Genomic DNA, 21,921 nt, shown 5'->3' with positions numbered 1-21,921 from the left:
TGTACCTGTTTATATTATATAACCTTTTATATTAAATAAACGCTGTTAAGTTAATAAAATTAATTTTTGAACGAAATTTTGAACTACAACAAAAATAAACTAACAGATGGCAGCTTAATCCAATGTATGGTTCACGGATCATAACACAAATAAGGAAACAAATATTTTATCAAAATAAATAATACGAGTATTAAGAAGCTACAAAACAATTGAAAAGTAAAAAAAAATTGATAATATTACGTTTTAAACACAATTTTCTTAAGATAAAAGCTATTATCTATTAGCTATGACTATTTGTTATTGTTTACTGTTTGCAATAAAAGTTCATTGAACCATTAATGGTTTTGGATTTAATTATAATTACTCTAGTTTGATAAGGTCTTTGTGTAGCAGCGCAGCGTACGACTTCGTAGAGGCTTTCGGATAAACAAGTGTGTTTTGTTTTTTTTTTAATTGATCAGTTTAATTTATTATACATAATACAGCTTTCATTTCATTATCCAAATATACACTATTCAAATCAGCATTTAAAAACAACTTTTATTTAAATATCAACTAGCTGAGCTGACAAGCTTTGTGTTGTCATATAAATAATTTCTAGAGAATATTTGAATAGAAATAAAAAAAAAATAATGTAAGTCTGTAATTATGTGGTATATAAGTGGGAGAGTTAAAGAGGACTGTAAACAGCGACAAAATATTAAAATAACAAATGAACAAACAAATGTTTGATGAGTTCAAAAACTCAGTTTACAGCTTCGGAACATCACAAACTGTTTCAATAGATTTGTATGACTCCAAGTCTCCTGGTTTTATCTTTAATTAATTTAATTCATTGATTTCCAAATGTTTGTTCTGCTAAAATTGCTATTTCTGCCAGCCACCCATGGTTTGTATATTGTCTGAGTACATCGGAAATATCTGGTCAATAAGAGCATCTTGTGAATGAACAATCTTGGAGAAATCGACCGGTAATTTTATGCATCCAGTTTCATCTGTAGTAATTTTTCCGTCAGTCGTCTATATCTAACAGTTGTTTTAAGAATGTTTAAGCGGATGGATCTTGAGGCATTTGGACGCGCATATTTTCTTTCAGTTGAACTTTTTCAACACTACGTCAGTGGCACGCGTTTATCTCATTAGCTTACGATGAACGTGGAAAGACGGGAAGTGTTTGTCTGAAATCACCTGGAAGAAGTAACAGAGTGCCGCAAAATAGTCCGTCGTTGTTTTGTATAGATATCTTTCAATGTCCTGTTCAACGCCTTAAGCGAATGTTTGTGTGCCATCCCAGATTTTACACTGTTTCAGCACTGTGACCATGGATGATTGTTTTTTTTTTGTATATTTCACAACGCGTCTAGGTTATTTTGAATAATTAGTGGCAGTTTGAATACTGAGTTGTTCTGGCTCCATCCAATAAAGTTGCCGCAATCCCAGAAGATGCAACAGACAATGCGGTACCATTATTAGATCGTATTTAAGCAAGAGTTAGGGAAATAAGGAATGTTTTTCCAATTGCACCAGGTGCATCCAAAAAAAAAGAATCCATCTTTCCCTGCCTTAACTGGGAGCATGATGTGGTCATAAATGGTTCTTTATTCTTCATTATTGGCACATTGCGAGCAAAAATCGCTGCCATTTCTACAGTATTGTATTATAGTTCTCCATTTAATTCACTGTCTATTAAATCAGATGCATTTCGATTTGGTGAATGCATACCGAAATGACTAAGTGGTAAGTTGGCAATGATAACTCACAGATTCTCAATAGCAATCAATGCTTTATTGTACATAGCCTCACTGAGTACTATCGTAAGATCGTTGCACCATGTACGTTGTTGATGCAATTAAACAATAACACTTAGGAATATAAAAAAATAGACAAAAACCTATTCTCAGACCAAACGAATGTGTGTGCAAAATTTCATTGAAATTGGTTAAGCCGTTTCGGAGGAGTATGGCAACTAACACTGTGACAGGAGAATTTGATACATTAGATTTTGTTATACATATATTCGTACAAAAATATTTATTTTGAAGAATTTAAAGTGTACCTATAGGAGAATTTTAGGTCATTAAAAAAATGTTTTAGGAATCATTTTCAGCTACCATTTGTCTTTATAATTCGATTCCATACCTACTCCAATAGATTAAGGTAACATTTTCTATTGGAATGGACCACTCCTTATCTTCAGTCAGTCTTTCAACATTTTTTTTTAAATATACTACACTTCCATTTTTTAAATATATTTATTTTATTTATTAATTTTCTGAAATAAACATTAGTTTTTGGAGATATTCATTTAATTTCTTATACTTCTTCAAGTTGATAGAGTTTTATTTTTTATGAGCAATTAAAAGGCATACGTGTACCTTTATTTATTTTAATCAATTAACATGATTTATTTATTCGTCTTAAAAGTTATACACTCCATTCAGACTAATAAATATACATAACATAAAATTAAAATACATAATTTACTTATAGCATTACAACAAATGTACTAATTTATGTTTCAAAAAATTTCTATTAATATTAAAATCAATTGCAAAATCATATTCATTAAAATCTATACAAGCTCTTGTGATAGGATTATACTTAGCATAGCTAGTACTGTGGTAAGGAACATTTAAAAAATCACAGTCACGAGGTCGCAAGTTTCTAGAAGGCGCATAAATAAAAAACATAGATAACAAAACTGGACGGTCAATATTAAAATTCAAGACATCAAAAGCAAAAAGTATTGAGTTTAATTTTCTTCTCTGAGAAAGAGCTTTTAGATCAATTAAAATACGCCTCGTCTCATACGATGGAACATTTGAATAAACATAATATATTTTTCGTAAGGCAAACTTTGTGAACCTTTTTTGAACTTTTTCTATACGACAAATGCTAGACGCGGTAGAGGGGCTCCATATAACAGTACTAGAATGAAGAGCTTTTAATGTATAGGGGTCTTCGAAATCTGAATTTCGAAAAGCAACCCCTAACATAGAGTTTGCTTTTGCATGGTCTATGTGATTTGAGAAATTCATTTTAGAATCGAAGATTACGCCTAGATCCTTATCCTTATCAAGTCTTTGTGAAATGTCGTTTTCAAATTTATAATTATAATATAATGCACTGTGATTTCTAGAAAATTTCACAACGCTACATTTCTTGTTGTTAAAATAAAGTCCATTGATATTACACCATTTAATTAAATTATTTAAATCAATTTGAACTTTTTATGCATCGTTAAGTGAATTTATGAATATATTCAAATCGTCAGCAAATAGAAGACATTTAGAAAAAGTAAGATGTAATGGTAAGTCGTTAATAAAAATGGTCCAAGGTGACTACCTTGAGGAACACCCGAAAAATTTATCATTTCCTTAGATAAGGCATTATGAATTTTTACCTACTAAATAGCTCTTTATCGACATTACGAGCTGAGAGTGAAACCATATACATATCTCTAGTTTTTTTTTAATAGAACACTATTATGAACACGGTCCAAAGTCTTTGATAAATCAATGTAAATAGTGTCAACTTTAGAACGCTTTTCCATTTATGATATTGAAATTGATTTATTGATTTATTTATGATGATTTATTGATATTTTTCTTTCATTTGACAATAATTTTAATCTGCAACAAATGAATGAACAAAGTAGTAGATAGATGAATTAAAAAGTGGCATGTTTTTTTATCACAACTGTTTGAAATTGTTGCTATATCAAAAAAAAAACTGGAGTGTCATTGTTATATTTATTGTTGTTAAGTATTGTGTAGGAACGACAAATGGTAGAAATTGTTGACTTGTCAAATTTGGAGGCGCAACAAGCCCTAGAGAACTACGGCCAGACGACATAAAGGACTTAAAAGTTAGGCCAGTTTCTAGTATCTGATTGGCTAGTTGCCAAAAAATAACCTTCCAATTAAGGCAACTTTAATGGAAAGTTGACTGGAAAGTTAGTCAAGAAAAATCACCCTAACTATCAAGTCAAGTCTACTTCTATCAAAATGACAGCTGATCATGTTTTTTCATTGAACTGAAAGCTAAACTTTATTACTCAATGATTTATTTATTTTCTGCACAACTTCATTTAATGCTTTCTGTAAAAGTGTTACTTGTCAATTTGGAAAAGAAATAACTAATATTTCTTTACAATACAAAATACAAATTGTGATGGACTTGAAGCTTGCCTGCGGAGTGTTTTGTAGACAATAATTTGTTGGTACTTTTTAAAATATAAACTAGTAAAAGTTCTGAATTTGAAATTCATGACAGTTGAGAAACTAACTAAGTGCCATGGTCAAAATGTACGTTCATAGAATGAAGTTGACTGCAAATGAAGTCCCTTATGTTGTCTGAATCTGCCCACTCTCAACTTTCCTTGTATGCGAATCATTTTAAAATGGGGTAGACCTAAAGCTTTCGAGCCGAATCCGAATGACAAGAATTACCAACATCAAAATAAAAAAAAATATATGTATTTATTTCAGACGCAAATAAAAAACGAAATAAAAATTGTAGCTACTCTTTCCTTGCTTTGAACTTATGATACAAATTTATGTGATAAATAATAATACATTTCCATACATTTGTTTTAGCAAAAAGATGTAAAGCAACAATAGGAATTAATGAAAAACATTAGTTTATTTATTAATAAAAAATAGTGATCATTCATTTTGACAGTTTAACACTTTCAGCTCAGCTCCCGAGTTGAGTTGTCGATTTTTATGAATCGTAACTCTTTGACATTTCAATAATGAGTTTTGGAACGATGTGTTATAAATCGTAACAAGTTCAGGGGTGTCATTCCGTAATTTCCGAAACGATAATCGTCAAAACGATTATCATTAACGATATCGTCAATAATTTGCTTCACGTAACTTTATCACTATCGTCTCGTTCAATCGTTTTCAGTACAAGTTCGTTGAGTATATCCCAAATGTCAAAATGAACTCAACGAAAGATAACGCTTGTTCAATAACTTGAAAATGTTAATAAACTTGATTTTCCTCTATGGGAAACTTGAAAATTTGCAAAAAACGTGTTGTTAATAAACATACCAATTATTTTGTGATGTTTGTTGTTATTGTCACTTTTTGTGTTTTCATTTGTTGCCGCCGAAGATAAAACAATAATATGAAAATGTTTGTTCAATGTCTTATATTTGTGTAATGTTTCCAAAACTAATTTGGATTAGTGCTTTGTGCAAGGGCGATACAAAAATCGTTGCCTGTGGAATATACCAATGTTTCTACGCCCCAAAGTTTGAATAGTTATATATATACATTATGAATGTAGAACGACAACCGTCTGGAAAATTTATTGTTTATAATATCATTATAAAGTCCTCTTTTGCAAATCCTGAACTACAATTGTTTTATTTATTTAACAGCAATTAAGAGAGATTCCTAATGTTTTGTATATAAAAAAATGCGTAACCGAATTCATTGTATTTTTTTGATTTTTTATTTTCATTTTGTAACAAAACTAAACTACACCGAAACTATTTTGCTTCAATTTGCTTAGTTGTCAATGGAAATTAATAGCAGACGATACCTACTTAGCTATCGTACTTTGACGATTATCGTCTTACGTGAAGAAAGACTATCGTCGAAACGATATAGTCTAGCGATTATCGTTTTACGAAATGACCCCCCAGGTGACATAAGGGACTTGAAAGTTAGGCAAGTTTCTAGTATCTGATTGGCCAGCTGCCAAAAATTTGCCTTCCAATTAAAGTACCTTCATTGAAAAGTTGACTGGAAAGTTAGTCAGGAAAAATCTCCCTAACTATCAAGTGAAGTATACTTCTGTCAAAAATACAGTTTATTATGAAGGAAATTCAACTGAAAGCTGAACTCTGTTGGGCTATGATTTATTTATTTTCTGCACAGCTTCATTTAATATGTTGTGTAAAAAGGTTCCTTGTTAGTTTGGAAAAGAAATACTTAATATTTCTTTACAATACAAAATACGAATCATGATGGACTTGTAGCTTTCCTTATGAATGTTTTATACTAAATAATGTTTTTGTTAGTAATTTTACTATAAACTTAAAGTAGATGTTTGTGAAGTAAAGTTCTGAATTTGAAACTCATGACTAACTAAACTGAATAGGTCTACAAAAAAGTTTACTATAAAAATTCTAAATTTTAAAAGATTTTCGCGTAAGATGATATATTTTCTGAAGTTATTTAGATGGATGCAGTATTAACACTGATCAAATTAAACACCTCAGGCGCTTTAAGCATCTCATACACATTATAATAAGCTCATACAACATACACAGTTATTAAAGTTAGGGAGAAAATAAGTTCGAGGGAGCTCACACCAACGCCAATGTGCCACGAGCGACGTTGCGAATTGCTTGATACAAGTAAATTGCCCGCGCACTTTCTCGTTGTCGCACGTGATCTCGATAATAATAATGAAAATAGATGTTTCTAATATACATATGTATAGCACAAAAATAATTTAGTAATTTTTATTGTCTACACTTATATTATAAAGAGGAACGATTTGTTTACATAATTGGAACGAATCAACTGAAAAACTACTAATAATACGTTTTTTTCTATTTTTTTTTCTATAAGTACAATGTTCACCCGTATAAAGACGAGGCGGGTTGATTGTTTTGACTCAAAACTTTCAAAATAGTGTTTTGTATGCTTAGGACAAAAAAGGTGGGCTGGATAAATTAATTGGTTCTAGAAAAACCCTTAAGTTGAAAATAAATTTTTACCAATCCGGAAAGAATTGCAACAACATCTTGCATTGTCTTTTTTCAGGGAATTTAATGCTTCGAAAACCCAATGCTGTATTGTATCTTTAAAGCGAAATATACCGCCCCTTGCCATTATCCATTGATGGCACTTGCATCAGTGAGAATGAACATCTCGATATTCTCGGTATTTGTGTCACCAACATCCTCTTGTGGAACGATCACATACGCGATGTCGCCAAAAATACCGCAAGGTGTTTCCTTAGGCGATGCAAGAAATGTTTCACACCTTATAATCTGGCTATTATCTTCAAGATTTATATACATCCAAAGCTTAAGTATAACTCCCATCTCTGGGCTGGTGCTCCTGAAACTTACTTAAGCCTCATTAAATTAATAGGTGATAATATAATCATAAGTTCATTTACTTCGCTTAAATATCGTCGTAAGGTTTCTTGTCTCACCCTCTTTTACTGTTATTTTTACGATGTATGCTCTAGTGAAATAGCCAGCTGCATTCCTCCCCTTAAACAGTTCAACCGTAATACTCGCGCTTCTAGGAATGCTCATCAGTATACCCTCTAGTCGAACTTCAGCCGTACTGTCAAACACAGAGATTCGATCTTTAGCCGTACTACGCGGATGTGGAATGCCTTACCACACTCTGCCTTTTCAAGTCATTGCAATATTCAGGAATTCAAAACCAATGTGCACCGACATCTCCTTTTCAACCCTCTTCCTAGTGCTGTCACTGCCTCTGCATAATAAGGGTAGTATATCCCCTTGAGTGTCTGCTTATTATAAACAAAAATTATTGGTCAAAAGTTTGGTCTTTTCAAAGTTCATCAACTCAAGAGCTTAACATTCAAACTTATAAACGCTTACTTTGATGGTGAATAACTTCACATTTACTAAGAAATCGATTAAATTGGAGATGATTTAAAACTTGTATCGTTTAATTGATTTGTTTGCAGAGTAATTGATTGCCAGTAAATTTTCTCAAATCAAAACCTACATCAAAAATATTACTCACGATCGTATTCCGATCATTTTTCCATGAAATTGGACTCATACAGTTACACTTTAGAATGATACCAAATTAAACTGCTTTATTGGCTTAAACTGCTTTTTGATATTAACTTTCGAGTTGGACACTTTACTTTCAAATGATAGTACAAGGCATATTATTCATTTAATTTATTTCATACATTCATGTAAATATTTAAATTAGTTGTTAGTTGCCTTGATCATTTTTACCGCGGCATGTTTTTTTTACTGACGGTTTTTTAATTCAAGTATTTACTTTGATTAAAAAAAAAAAAAACAAAGCTAAAAAATAAACAAAAAATCATCATCCCCAAAAATATGAATACGCTTAGAAATTGGATAATTCATTTATAAGCATAGTGACATTTCCTATCAATTGTTCACTAGAAGGAAGAAAAAAGTTAATTTACATTTCGCTTTTATAAAACGTTTATTGTTTATGTTAAACGCTATTTTATTGTTGAAAACTTAATGCCAGTATTTATTTAAATCTGTATGATTACAAAAACAATTCTGAAACAAATGTGAGTGCCCTTAGAGAATTTATTGGATCAAGAAATAGAAACAGCTATTTACTATGGAGATTCATATGTTAATATCGGTGATCCATTTAAAATAACTTGCATTATACCAATTTCCGAGCCAATTAATTGGGTAAAAGATGGTGAGCCCATAACTAATCATAATTTACGTCACTGGCGAGATAATCACTCTTTTATAACATCGGAAAGCGCTATTGATGGTAAGTATACTGCAGGAAAAAAAAGGTGTTACCAAATCTGCGTTCAATTTTGATTATAAAGTTGTTTTTAAATCGAATTATAACACTTGACCGAGGTGCGGTGTGATTTATTGGCAGAAAATTTAACAATTTTGTTGTTGAACGCAGATAAAAGATAAATCCAAACTAAGTTTTTTATCACTGGTAAAATGCTAATGTTTATTTTAAAGGTGAAAGACACAAAATCGAAGCCCATTTGAGCGTTCGTCACGCATTAAAAGCACACCAGGGCAAATATCAGTGTAACACACTACATTCAAGCTATCACCTGCTCAAGTTGCGAAAAAGTGAAAGCCCATTCACGAAACCTCAGTTGGTCGATTCTTCTGAAGAAATGTACTTTTCTACCCAATTACCAGATATGTATCTACCGAGCGTCGGCAATACAGTTCACCAGAGCATACTACTACCGCCTCACACATCAGCCCCGTCCATCTCCACTCAAAAATACGATATGCCTTCCCAAAAAGTTACCACTGTCTATTCCAATGCCACGCACTTTAATAATAATATGTATACACTGCCAGATGAAGTTCAGTCCTCAAATAGTGAAAGAAGCTTCACCACAACTACTGGCCGCAAAGAACACCTTAATGTGTTCGATAAAAGTAACATAACTGGCATTTTGCTAGTTCATCCATCTTCTTTTCCAGTCAGTCCAGAATATATTCAAATGATAACTGGCAGAATGATAGAACAATCAACATCAACTGAACCAATAACCATTAGGCAAAGTTATCTTCCGGTCCTGCCAGGAGTTACATCATATGATAATCCAACTACCACCTTTACTACTGCTACTACTAATAACATTTTATCCCAACCATTTTTAAAGAAGGGTGAGATTTAAAACACAAAAAACAAAAAAATAGAAGATCATTTTTCAAAACCTCGTGTTTTTGTTTTCCTTTATGCAGTTATATTCAATAGTTCGAATTTTGTTTCCATTTTTTTTTATAAAATAGTTACAAAGGGAATGTCCATTTTACTATGGATCCTAAGCCAAGAGTTTACACGAACACGTTTGGTACCTAATGAAAATTCGAGGTTGTTAGATGAATGCGATATTTTCAAAAATCATTCAAGTTAACTCCAAGTTTTTTTGAGCTATAACTTAGGCATTGCAAAAGGACTGTTTCTGTTTTTGGCGGAAATAACTGGCTATATTTTGTGACATAAAGCAGATGGGAAAATAATGTTGACATCGAATTTGTATTTACTCTATGATAAAGCCTTAATTATACTTTTATATTGTAAACATTTTAAGATAATATAGATGCAGTTTCATGAAAGATACCTTCTTTTTATGTTGCTCAAAATTAGTGATGAGTTAGTTAGAAAAAACTTTATTTGAAAAATGGTTTTAAAATTAAAAATTATCATATTATATTCACAAGTTAAATATGGTTTGGCCAGTGGCCATCTACGGATTAGTGAAGACATACTTTCTTTTGGCATCAATTTTTATTGATACAACATAATTTAATTTCAATAATTTATTGAATATCTTGTAAAAAATATATTAAAAGGCTAAATACACAAATTAAAAAGGCATTGAAATTGTCATGTGCGATACGCACATTTCACAATTGAATTCCCACAACATTTTTAAATAAAAATATATTCTTTTACATTATTTATGGTACAAACGTTTTCAAAGAGAGAAGGCATGTTTCTTTTTTGAAATTGATTTGTTGTGGATTAATAAAAGTACACGGTTCAAAGGTTAATTTATTGTTATTTGAATTAAATGATACTAGAATCCATGTCCTGATATAAGGAAATTAATCCTGACGGACAAAATTCGTGAAGATCATGTATCCAAACAATGAATGTTGTACAAAATCTGGGAACACAGGATCGTCATATAAGATTCTGGGAGATAGAAGATACTTCAAAAATTAGTATGACCATGGAATGCGCACATTTTAACAATCACTGCTAAAAAGCCGTGCAAAATATCTCCACGGCTTGATTTATCGCAATAAGTTGGAAACAAAATAACATGCGATTATATAGATGTTTGAGGATGAATGAAATCCTTCAAAAGTTGTTCGTTCTCCAAGCAATTTCAAAGAAATGGTTACCTGCTTTATTACCAAAACTAGGCACCATTCTTCATCATTATAAAGTTAAACCAGTTGATACAATTCAATTTTACAATATTCAAAGCATAAAATAAGTGTTCATATATGCGTTTCGCCCCGGTGTAATGGTTGGGTTCATCAGAACATGACCATTGCAAGGCAATAAAATAGCTACAATTTATCTTCAAGACTTGTAGCAACTGTATAATTCGCAGTTGCTCTATGTAGCTCGGATTATATGGAATCTCGAATTATTCGGGAAAATATGCGTCAAGAAAAGGTATAATGGTCATCTTCTGATGAGCCCAACCATTACACCGGGGCGAAACGCATATATGAACACTTATGCTGGTTATTTTTTAAATCATATTTATCAAAACTAAACAGTGTTCAGGAAAATCATTTCGACTGTTTACCGTCAGAAAAATTCTTTTTCAATTGAATTGCTGTTCAACCACTCAGCGTTTATTTGATATGATATATGCAACCAAAGCCATGTTTTAAAACTCTTGCACGCAGAGTCGTAAAGTCTTGAAGAATATGTTAAAAAGCAATAAAATAAATATTTAATGCAATACTTGTATGTGCCTATAAGAGCCAGGTCATAAATAGAAGTTTTTGAAGCATAAGATAAATCATAGACTTAAAATCCTGAATCCACTCGAAATGATACAAAAATAAAACATAAATTAATAATGAAATTTGTATTCTAAAGCTATAAAAATAACATTCTTCGAGTACCAATATTATTTTCCTTGCTGCTTTCTGTCACAAAATATGGATAGTTATTTTGGTCTGACAGAAGAAAGGCCCTTTTTAGATTGTCGATTTGAATTAATTCAAATCATCCAGGAACGATGATCATTATCCAGGATGATGAAAAAAAAAGCATTCCTATAGCAAGCTGAAACCTCACTTTCCATTTGATACCAAACTAATTTGTATATACCCTTGGCAAGAAATGTTCAATTCCCTTCCACTTAAAGAGCTACTTAAGACATTATTTTGTAATAATTAAATTTACTTTAAAGTTGTTGTTTTAGTCCATGTTGATTTTTAGTTGTTGTTAGTTTTCTTAGATGCATACATTCTTAAAACTTTTTATTATTTTACAAGCGCTAATTTTTGCTTTCACTACATCGAATTTTTGTTTTTAGTGAACAAATTTATAATATTAATATTGATAAAAAAGTATTCAGAGGTCACTATTCCAAAGTTTTGTAAAGTTTAATTGATACATAATTGAATTCATGGTTTTAATTTAGAGAGATATTGTAATATGAATATTTGTAAATAATAAATACAAAAGATATATTAAGGTTGCTGCATATGATCTTTTAAATATGTGAATTTTTGTTTTTCGATCATCAGTAAAAAGCCAATTAAAAATTCGAATTGTAAAAACAAACCATGTTATTTTTTATTTTTATTTACTCGAATAAAATCTTATTAACAATTAAACATTTGTTTGAATTTTGTGTTGATACGAAGCAACCTACATGTAATAGTACGAAACAGAAATTGACTTTTCAAGTGGTATCACAATGTGCCTTTTCTTTTGGCCTAAGTGTGTTTCTTAATCCGCAGCCACTTTAACCTAACCTAACCTACCCTTCGTCATCTGAATGCTTCATAATAGTGCTCTCTTAAGATGCCTCCCTTTAAAATGTATACATAAAGTTTGTATATATTTCCTTGAAGGAATTCCCTTGCCAAATAATTTAGAACAAGATCTTACGATTTTTAATAAACTCGAAATTTTTAATGATCTTTAAACTTTTAACGGTTTATATACACTGCCCGACAACCGATTAGCGCCCCCTATGCTTCTTATCTTTGAAGCTTAATATCAGCCAATCAAATGAAACATTTGAAACGAACTTTTTGCCCATGAAAGTTTGTAACATTATCCTCGAAAATAAATGAAAGTTTCGGTACGATCTCAATAAATAACATTTTAACAAAATTTTAAAGAATTAAATGAGAAAAATCATCTTTTTTTTCCGGACATTTGATTAGAACCCCCACTTGAAAATGCCAAATAACATAAGAAAATGGGCAGAGAATACTTCCAATTTTTTTTTAATTTGAATTCCTTATATTTACAACTTAACTATGACCTCGTACAGCATGTTGGGTAAAGAATCATATAATTTCTTTATATAGTCCAGAGAAATAGTCTGCCAGGCACTTTTTATTCCTTCAATGAGTTCCGCTTCAGTTGGATATTGCCTTCCAGACTCGTAAACCTTGCGTGCTAGCCACTCCCAAACATTTTCCATTATGTTAAGGTCGGGCGAGTATGGCGGCCATATCAGAAAGGGTACTTTTTGGAGCTCAATCCAATACTTTACGACCTTACAGGTGTGGATAGGGGCGTTATCGTGTTGGAACTTCCATTCTAAGGGCCCAAAAATATCCTTGATTGCAGGGAACGCCGTTCTTAGTATACCAATGTAAGCTGTGGCATTCATACGACGAGTAAGGAATTGTAATTCAATGGTGCCATAGTACGTTATAGCTCCCCATACCATGCACCACCAGCACAGCTGTGCAGTCGATCTAAAGTATGCTCTTCCTTTCGAAGGTCATGAAAGTAAACAACTCTTTGCATAGTCCGCACGCATGCTTTTACACCGGTTTTTTCTCTAATCTTGGCTGCAGAGTCGTGTGAATTCGATGCGTGCCTCAAAATAATTCGCTTGTCAGCTGTTGTAATGACAGAAGATGGCCGGCCCTTCATATTTTTTCCATAGCTATGCTCATTTCTTAAGAAGGAGGAAATAACTTCGCGGCTGCGGTTAATTTTTTTTGGAAATTTGATGGATTGATTGACCACACTCACTATAAGCCTTTATTTTGGCCCTTTCGGCTTCATTTAACTGTTTTGCTTTCCCCATTTTTACTAAATTTAATTGAAAATTATTCAAAATAAACTAATAATAACTTAAAAAAGAAAAACACGACTACTTACATGCAACAACTTTTAGAAAAGCGCATTTACACTGAAAGATTAGAGGGGGCACTAATCGGTTGTCGGGCAGTGTATGTATATACAACATATATTTTTTTGTTTAATTCCTTGGCTTGTATAAATCAATCTTCTAACTCTGTTCCTATTTTATATACAACTACCTTAAAACATTGTATTCTTAAAATTCTAATAAAACACATACAAGTTAACATAATTGTCTTCAACTTCAAAATCCATCCTTTACGAAATCAGGCTTCGACGAACTATATAATTAAATATAACTGAAACAGGTATTATATTGTATTACCCTTGTAACGATTTTGATAATTTCCTCAACTTACATCTTCTCTTTTACGAATTACTTATTGTACTAATATTTTGCATTTATTCAAAATTATGAAAAAATAAGGTCAGGATTTGACTTTTTATTGTTCTCCAAAATTAACTCACAAGAGATTCACGAATATATTTTTATACTTTTTTTTTAAATTATAAGAACTCATTGTACCATTTTAAACGCAAGTAAATTGTAGATACTCATTTTCGAAACACCATAATTATCACAAATTGAAGACTATCATGATATTAATAAATCATGCAAACTATTTCGTTTCTTATTATATTCTACACACATTTTGGTTATTGTTTAAACAATGTTTTGCTAAAGACTATCTTTTTAATTAAGTTAATTAAAATGTACTTATTGACTTTATTTATTTACAGAGCCTGAATTACTGCTGCCGAATTACGACAACAAAGAACATAAGGTAAAAGCGTTCGACATCAAAGGACCTCTTGTTCTCAGTTGTAACATTACAAAAGAAGGAGACTATGATCTCACTTGGTAAGTCAAATTCTTTTTTTCTTTTATTACTTATTTAAAGGACTTCTGAAGAGTGAACTATTCGATTTTAGGAAGACAGGTGATTCTGTATCATGAACAATCCCATTTTTTGTGTTCCTATCCTAAACACTAAAATTAACGTACGATCATATTTGATCAGTCAGATCGATAAACTTAACTTAATCTAACATAGGTTAGGTTAGGTTAGTAGCTGTCCAGTTTAATGGCCACATGAATCTTGAGGCTTCCTCCTAAGCTCAATGGAACCAGTTTGAGTCTCTTACGAAACGTGAGAGGCTGATTATGCTGATATGATTTAGATCGTTAAAGAAGAATTCTCCTAGGGAATTCTTGCGTTTTCGAGCCAGAGCACAGCATGTGCAGAGAAGATGAAGAACTGTTTCCTCCCCCTCCTCGTCCATACAGCTTCTGCAAAAGTCATTTGAGAATACGCCTAGTCTCGTGGCGTGCTTTCCTATTAGATGCGATCTGCTTAGAGAGAGCAAGCACCTTGAACGTTTTAAATCCTGTGTTGGCCAGATGTTTTTTGTGACTTGACACGTGGTAATGTTGTTCCACCTGGTGCCTGTCCTCCTCACAGCGTCTTGCATTAGCAACAGTTTACAAGTAGCGATTGGTATGCCAGTACGTTCCAAACGTGGTAGGATGGGCTGTACTGTACTGTTCCTGGCGAGGTCGTCTGCCTATGGCCCGTCACCCAGCAAAGGTGAATATTAAACTGTTGTGCCATTAGAGATGAGGCCAGAGATTTGATAGCGGCCTGGCTATCTGAAAAAATACGGATATCAGATGTTGATATCACGTTTTCTTTAAGCCAGGACAAGACTTCCTTTATCGCCAAAAGATTTCCTTCATTAGCCCAAAATGTGATAATCTATTTAAATGCTCGCACTGAAATGTTCGAATAAATAAATAATTGTGTGGCTTACAATTTTCAAACATTTGCGATTACTGTTGTCAGGGATGGAGGGGACCTACAGTTCCGAATCCGAACGGCAAATTTGAGAAAGCACAAAAATTACTCTTGGATAATTTGTCAATTCCTCGCAAGAGGCAGTACCCATGAAAAAACTTTAGATGGCGAAGGCAGGGATGGAATCCAAGATCTCTGGCATGACAGTCCAACGCACATTCTACCATCATGCCACGGGTACTACTAAATATTCGAATACATAGTTAAAAATATTTGTTTCTCGTGTAAAAGTCTTCTAGATAGTTTTTAGGTTATGAGTCGGACTTTTAGCTGTCACAAGGACGCCAATCTCCTGATTTCTTTGGTGCAATGCCAAATGGTGCTTACCGCGAGATATTCTAGTAACGGCCAACACAAGTTTTATCATTTTATCAAACTCTTTTTGTGTAATCTTTAATCGACCAGGCCTTACTCGGAACTGTTGGACAAAAGATGTTTTATGTGGTGTTCAGTAAAATATTAATTAAAGAGTCATGAGTTTTTCGGTGTCAACTTCGACTTCGTTTGCGCTATTGTTATCTTCCAACTCCAGCAAAACCGGTGCTTTTATGACCCGTTTTTACTTCAGGTGGACAAGTATACGACAAAATGACTCAAAAAGAGATACCAAATTATAGGAGTGTAAAATCGTTACGAAATCCCATTTTAATGATTAAGGTAACCATTAGTTTTGTTTAAATGTTCCAAAAATACATAAGGTAGATATATAAACGAGACTAGGTATGGTTTTCAATTATGGAACATTTAAAATAATAGCATACATAGTAAACTATAAACACCATTAGCTTCATAAAAACGAAACACTGATGTTTCTACAAATGAGGTTAATACATTCATTATCTTCAATAGTAGAAAATATTTTTAATTTTATCAAAGAATGTCATTAAATTTACGGAGTTTATATTCCTTCAAAGAGTTATTGCCAAAATACAACAAAATAAAACGCACGCAAAATGTTCAATAATTCTTAATCATGAAAAGCCAATAAAATAAAAAAACTGTATTGATGGTTTATCATCAACAATGATTTTCTACGTAAGAAAGTCATGTTTTGAGTGGTAACAAACTTCCTATAAATAGAAAACTGTTAAAATTCAAGTACTTAAATCATCACTGGAAAATACTTAATATTAAATTGCATTAAAAAAAGTTAAAAAATCTGACTTAAGGTGCGTGTCCATTTGAGAGTACTTCTGCTAGTTAACTCTCGAGAGCAACTCTCGGGAGACTGTCCATTTGGGAGCCAAACACAACTAAACCGCGCAAACCCCAGTTTGCGCAGTTATTTTGTGTCGTGAATTTGCGGCCTTAGTGAAATTGAATTTTTGATACAAAACGTTGGGCCCATAATTTTTAAAAAAGAAACCCAATTAAGGGAAGCCATACCAGTACGCGAGCGTATACTGGTAACACTTAGATTTTTAGCATCCGGTAAGCATATGAATCGCAAATCATTTTCGAAGGAAAAACTAAAAGTTAATTGTATGATCTGTGCAGGCAATACGGCAGCCTTCAGTACCTTTTTCGGATTCCAGTTGTTGTGGCTGCAAGGAAAAAAATGAAAGATTAGCATATTTTTCATGCTGTTTTATTTGGGAAATAAAAATCAAAAAAAATACACAAATACTGGTGTCGTTCTCCACTTCCATTCTTCGGATGATTCTGTTTACAAAACAGAAGTGTTCTGCTCTTCTTGGTCAGTCAGTCCAACGGAATGGTTTCAGAAGACGTCTGGGCTCTTCCGAAGGTTTTCTGGACGACCAAGGGAAAGCCACCTGCAAAATAAAAGAATTTTTATGTGGCAAAACCATTGAGTAAAAATACAAAATACTTAGCTTCGGCTTGGGAGGTTCCTTCTTTCCGTGCTGGAGCTGTCCGTCTGGGTGGTTTGTGTTTTTTGCATCCTTCTTCCTGGTTTCTATGTTTTTATATTGTTTTTTTTATGTTTTTATATTTTTTGTCCGATATTTACTCGGGAATGAACAATAATATAACGCGCGAATATGATAAACGTGTTGCAATTTGTAAATAAATAATTTCGATTTTTGGTTCTGTCAAAGTTAAATGTAAAAGTTGACAGATGACAGCTCACTTCGTATCCCACTGTAGCAAGGGATATTTTTGCTTATCCAAGACACGACCCAGGATAGAAGAAGGGGGGTTGTTATTTACTGGCCAGATTTGAATATTTACGAGAAAGACCGTTGCGCTTCTCAGCCGATAGTGCGGGCCAATAGTAATAAAGAATCGTTACATAATAATGATGAGGTGATGGGCTAGGTGGAAAGGTTAATAGATCGCACGGTAGATCGACAGTTTTTACCATCTTCATCGGTTCGATCAGTAATAGACCAAAGCTAGCGAATCACTAGTCAAGTGAAAGGTAGTAAGGGCGGTCATTGTGCTGCATGGAACTTGTTAACGAATAGTTTGTGCCGGTACAACAATTAAAAAAATCGAAATTGTGTTCGTGGTTACAAAAAACCGAAGAATAGCTTGGTTCCACATTTGTTTTATTTATCTAACTAAAAGCGCGTAAAGGTGAGTGCGAAAAAAATGCAAAATTAGTGCAAATTAGTGATTTTTTTGTTTTTGATAAAATTAGGGTGAATTTTTGGGTGGACGCAATCAATGTAGAACCGAAAGACAAAACACAATCGGCCGCATAAATTGGTGCCTAACTGTTGGAGGAGGGCCAAAAAAAGCCCCGAAGTTAAATCTGACCCGTGAAGCACCCGGGTCTACAAGTAACCCTATCTTATTAAAAAAAGAAATCATATTGGTAGTACCTATAGTGACTAATTGGGCAGCTCAAATAAGCCTTTTCGAACACTCTGAGCGCCCCGAAAATTCACCCGCGCTGCGGATTTTCGCCTCCGCCAAAAAAAAAATAAAGAATTTAGTATACGCATGCAGAAAAAAGATCCATTATTGCTCAAGAAAACAGAAGTGCCGTCCGATAGTCCGTAGTGAAGCCCCGGCGTTATACATATCACCGGCAGGCACGACGCGCCAGAGCACGCATGGAAGAACGACGTTTTTGTTTGGTCATATCCATTACCATGGCTACTTATTTAAATAATTATAATTAATTCATTTATTTATTCAAAACTTTACTTATTTATTACCTTTTTTTATTATATTCTTCAATTATTTGCTTAATATTCAATCCTTATTCCTTTTTTTTTGTTGTTATAATTTTTTTTTTGTTTGATAGTTATTCTCACTGTGGTTTTAGTATCTTAAACTCAGTTCAGAATTATTTTTTTGTTGTTTCAATTTAATTCTTATTCCGACTTGCCATAGGGAGTGTTTGCTAACGTGGGGTAGGTTTCAACGGTATAGGCGAAGAATTCCAAAGCAGCGCGACGGCGACGACAGCGCGCGCTTAACGCAACATTTTGCTCATCCCCTCGTATACACCCGCATAAGAGCTCTGTGTAGGTAGGAACGGCGGATCGTAAGTCAAGCCTTTATTGGGCAATATTAAGACCCCCACTTTATCGAACCGACTCTTAGGTAGAGGTTGAGATATACATATATTTCATTTTTAATTAGAGTAAATTTATTAGCATTAAAGTTATTTCTAGTTAAATTCGTTTTTTTCTTATTAGTATGATTTTGTTAGAGTAAACTATTCTGTTTCCTTGGATGCTTTTTTTTTGAAGAAATAAATTGTATGTTAATCCCAAATTGATCCTAGAATGTCTATTCAGTTGCGATTCTGTTCCTTTTTCTTTGTTCATGTCTGAGATATTTGTTATCATGAAGTGGTGAGTCAATTGTAAGGAGGTGCGGTAAGGTAAGCGGTTTTTCGAAGGGGTAGTATGTGAGTCCACCACTGACTTGTCTCCAGATTTGGGGAATCCGAGATTCCGGCCGAATGGATTCCAGGCTGGGAGGGAACAGGCCAAACCGTGACGTCATCAACGGCGTCCGAGGAAAGCGAACCAGTGGTGGTGGTGTATAACTATTTTTGAAATCTAGTGTACTAGGCATGATCTATGTTTTTGGAAAGAGGTGAGGTCCAGCTACGGTGGCAAGACCCCCCCATCCGACGAGTATAGCTGAGCAACGCAAGCATGCCGCAGCTACCGTAGCGGACATTCCTTCCCTTCCCCGATTCCGCCCTAGTCCTTCTCCTGAAGATTCCTTCCTCGCCCGTCCCTCTCCTACCCATACCCTCCCTGTTGCCTCGTTTCAAATGGCGCCCAACGTTTTGCCCAAGTCATTCCCTTTTGTTCTGACGGTTGACTTCAAAGTAGCTCGTATGTCTTGACCGGTATGGCTCATAAGCATGACCGGTTAACTGCGACGGTCTGGTTTGACGGCGACAGTCAGAACATATCAGTGTAGTCCTTGATTGCTTCCGCGGAAGAGTCGAGAGTCTTGGATGACTTTTATTTTAGAGATCATAATCATTAAGTGGAAACGCGCCAAGATTCTTGTACTGTGGCGCGAAAGTAATGTGCATGTGCCCTGTTTCGATAGAGGTCGTTCTCAGCTTGGAGACAAATCGTAAGTCTTGATGCGGATAGCTCTTAAGCAAGCCACTTCAATTGCGACGATGCGTTTCCTTGCAGGCAGCGATGCCTATCGAAAATCGTGTTGATGTATTGTCCAAATTGTTTCTTTGGTAGTTCGCTTTTCTCGGATAAGAATTTACAAATTATAAATCTAGAAAATTAAGCAAGTCAGCAAGGTGGAACAACATAATGGAAATAGACAGCAGCCCTTTTCGAAAGCCAGCTGCCTAAAACACCTCCGTATGTTATATAGAAAAAACAATCAAAAAGGTATTGCAGAGATTCACCCCATTAATGAGGATTAGGAATTAGAAGAGTAAAGTGTCAACAGAATTTGATAAAGGTGTTGGTAAATTTTGTTAGAAATAAGTCGTTAAGATAGAAGATAGTTTAGTTTGTTATTTATATACATTGTTTTGGTAATTTTCTATTAATACCAAGTAATTAAGACCTTATTACTTAGTGCGTCACCTCATCAGTACCTAGGATATCAGTCTAACAAAGATAAAAAGTGAAGGTGGAGGAGCTCGTATCAGTTGGCGAAGAGGAAGAGAAGACGGGGAGGGCAAGAAAAGACAGGTGGGGAAATAGACCAGTCACTAGATCCCTATTAAAACAAGGTGCGAATAGCAGGAGAGAGATGCCCGTCTCACACTCCCCGACAAAAGAGGACGAAAAGGGTGCTCAAAGCTCGAAACAATCGAGGTCTGAACAACCGGAACGACCCCCGAGCGCAGAAGAAGGTCTGGGTCAAAGTCATTCGGGTAGTGGTATTTCCTCTGGGAGTCAGATAACTTCGATTCAAACCCCTTCTTTCAGCAATATTAGCCCTCTGGGAAACCAGAATTCTGCAAATAATCATCCTCTGAAGCAAATTCTAGAAATAATAGGAGTCCAAACTACCCGGGCTACCGAACAGAATTTAAATAACATGGACGAACAATCCGGCTGGGCTGAGAGACCAGAGGAAGGGGCTGGAATCTCGCGTGAAATCAGGGCGGCAATAAATTTAGCTGTTGCGGAATCGGTGAAAACCGAGCTTCAAAAGGGACTGGCCGAGTTCTTTAGGGAACACAATATCCCTTCACGGGTAACTCAATCTGAGGAAAATAGGGCTCCTGAAGTCCACCCCGCACCAGCGATTAATCCACCAAACGATGGTCGATTATTCAACCAGCCACCACCGCCGATACGTGACCGACCACCCCAGCTGGATCATCATGCAAGACCCTTTGTCCCAGTAGGTAACCCAGGTTTAGGTTTAGGGATGGGAGGGAGTCAACCAAGGACTTCATTTTGGGGTGGACCTATACCTAATCCAGGAGGCCCCCCGCCTAATTGGTTTTCTCCCGTTAGTTTTTCAAATGGCGTGAATCGTCCAGCTATCCGAGTGGATAAATGGGGCATAGTGTTCGATGGGAAGTCGGAATCCCTCACGGTAGAAGATTTCATCGGACGGGTGGAAATGTTACAGGCAAGCCATAACTGCTCCTGGACTGAGGTATTAAGAGACTTTCATCTCTTCCTCGCCCACGATGCCAAACAGTGGTACTGGCAGTACCAGATGGAGAATTCCACTCGTCGTCCCGATTGGCCAATGCTGCGAGAAGCCTTGAAGCGTCAATTTAGAAACCCCAAAACGGATTGGGACATCATGCGCGAGATAGGGGCTAGGCAGCAAGGATTGAGAGAGTCCAGCGACGATTTTTTCGCGGCAATTAGCAAATTGCGTTACCAACTTAGAACACCTGTGAATGAGACGGATCTGGTGAGAGTGGTCAAAGGCAATCTGAATGAAAGGGTAAGAAACTTAGTCTATCCTCAAGCCATCTATTCGATGGATCACTTGAGGATAGCCTGCAAAGAGGTGGAATATGTGTTCTATAAGGAGGATAGGGAAAATAAAAGATTTCCGAAGCCACCGGTTCGATTTGCCAATGAACTCGA

General features: G+C 34.5%; 1 protein-coding gene across 1 annotated transcript in view; it reads left to right on the top strand.

Annotated features, from left to right (window-relative positions):
* The window catches only part of LOC129949182 (titin-like), a 51,933-nt gene that overhangs the window by 14,333 nt on the left and 15,679 nt on the right, over positions 1–21,921 (top strand). The window contains exons 3-5 of the mRNA XM_056060466.1: positions 8,307–8,510; positions 8,720–9,388; positions 14,334–14,454. Coding sequence (XP_055916441.1) covers positions 8,307–8,510; positions 8,720–9,388; positions 14,334–14,454 — 994 coding nt within the window. The remainder of the gene's footprint in view (positions 1–8,306; positions 8,511–8,719; positions 9,389–14,333; positions 14,455–21,921) is intronic.

Source organism: Eupeodes corollae, chromosome 3, assembly GCF_945859685.1.
Source record: "Eupeodes corollae chromosome 3, idEupCoro1.1, whole genome shotgun sequence".
NCBI lineage: Eukaryota > Metazoa > Arthropoda > Insecta > Diptera > Syrphidae > Eupeodes > Eupeodes corollae.
The sequence above is the reverse complement of the archived record's forward strand: the minus strand, read 5'-3'. Positions and strand labels throughout refer to the sequence as shown.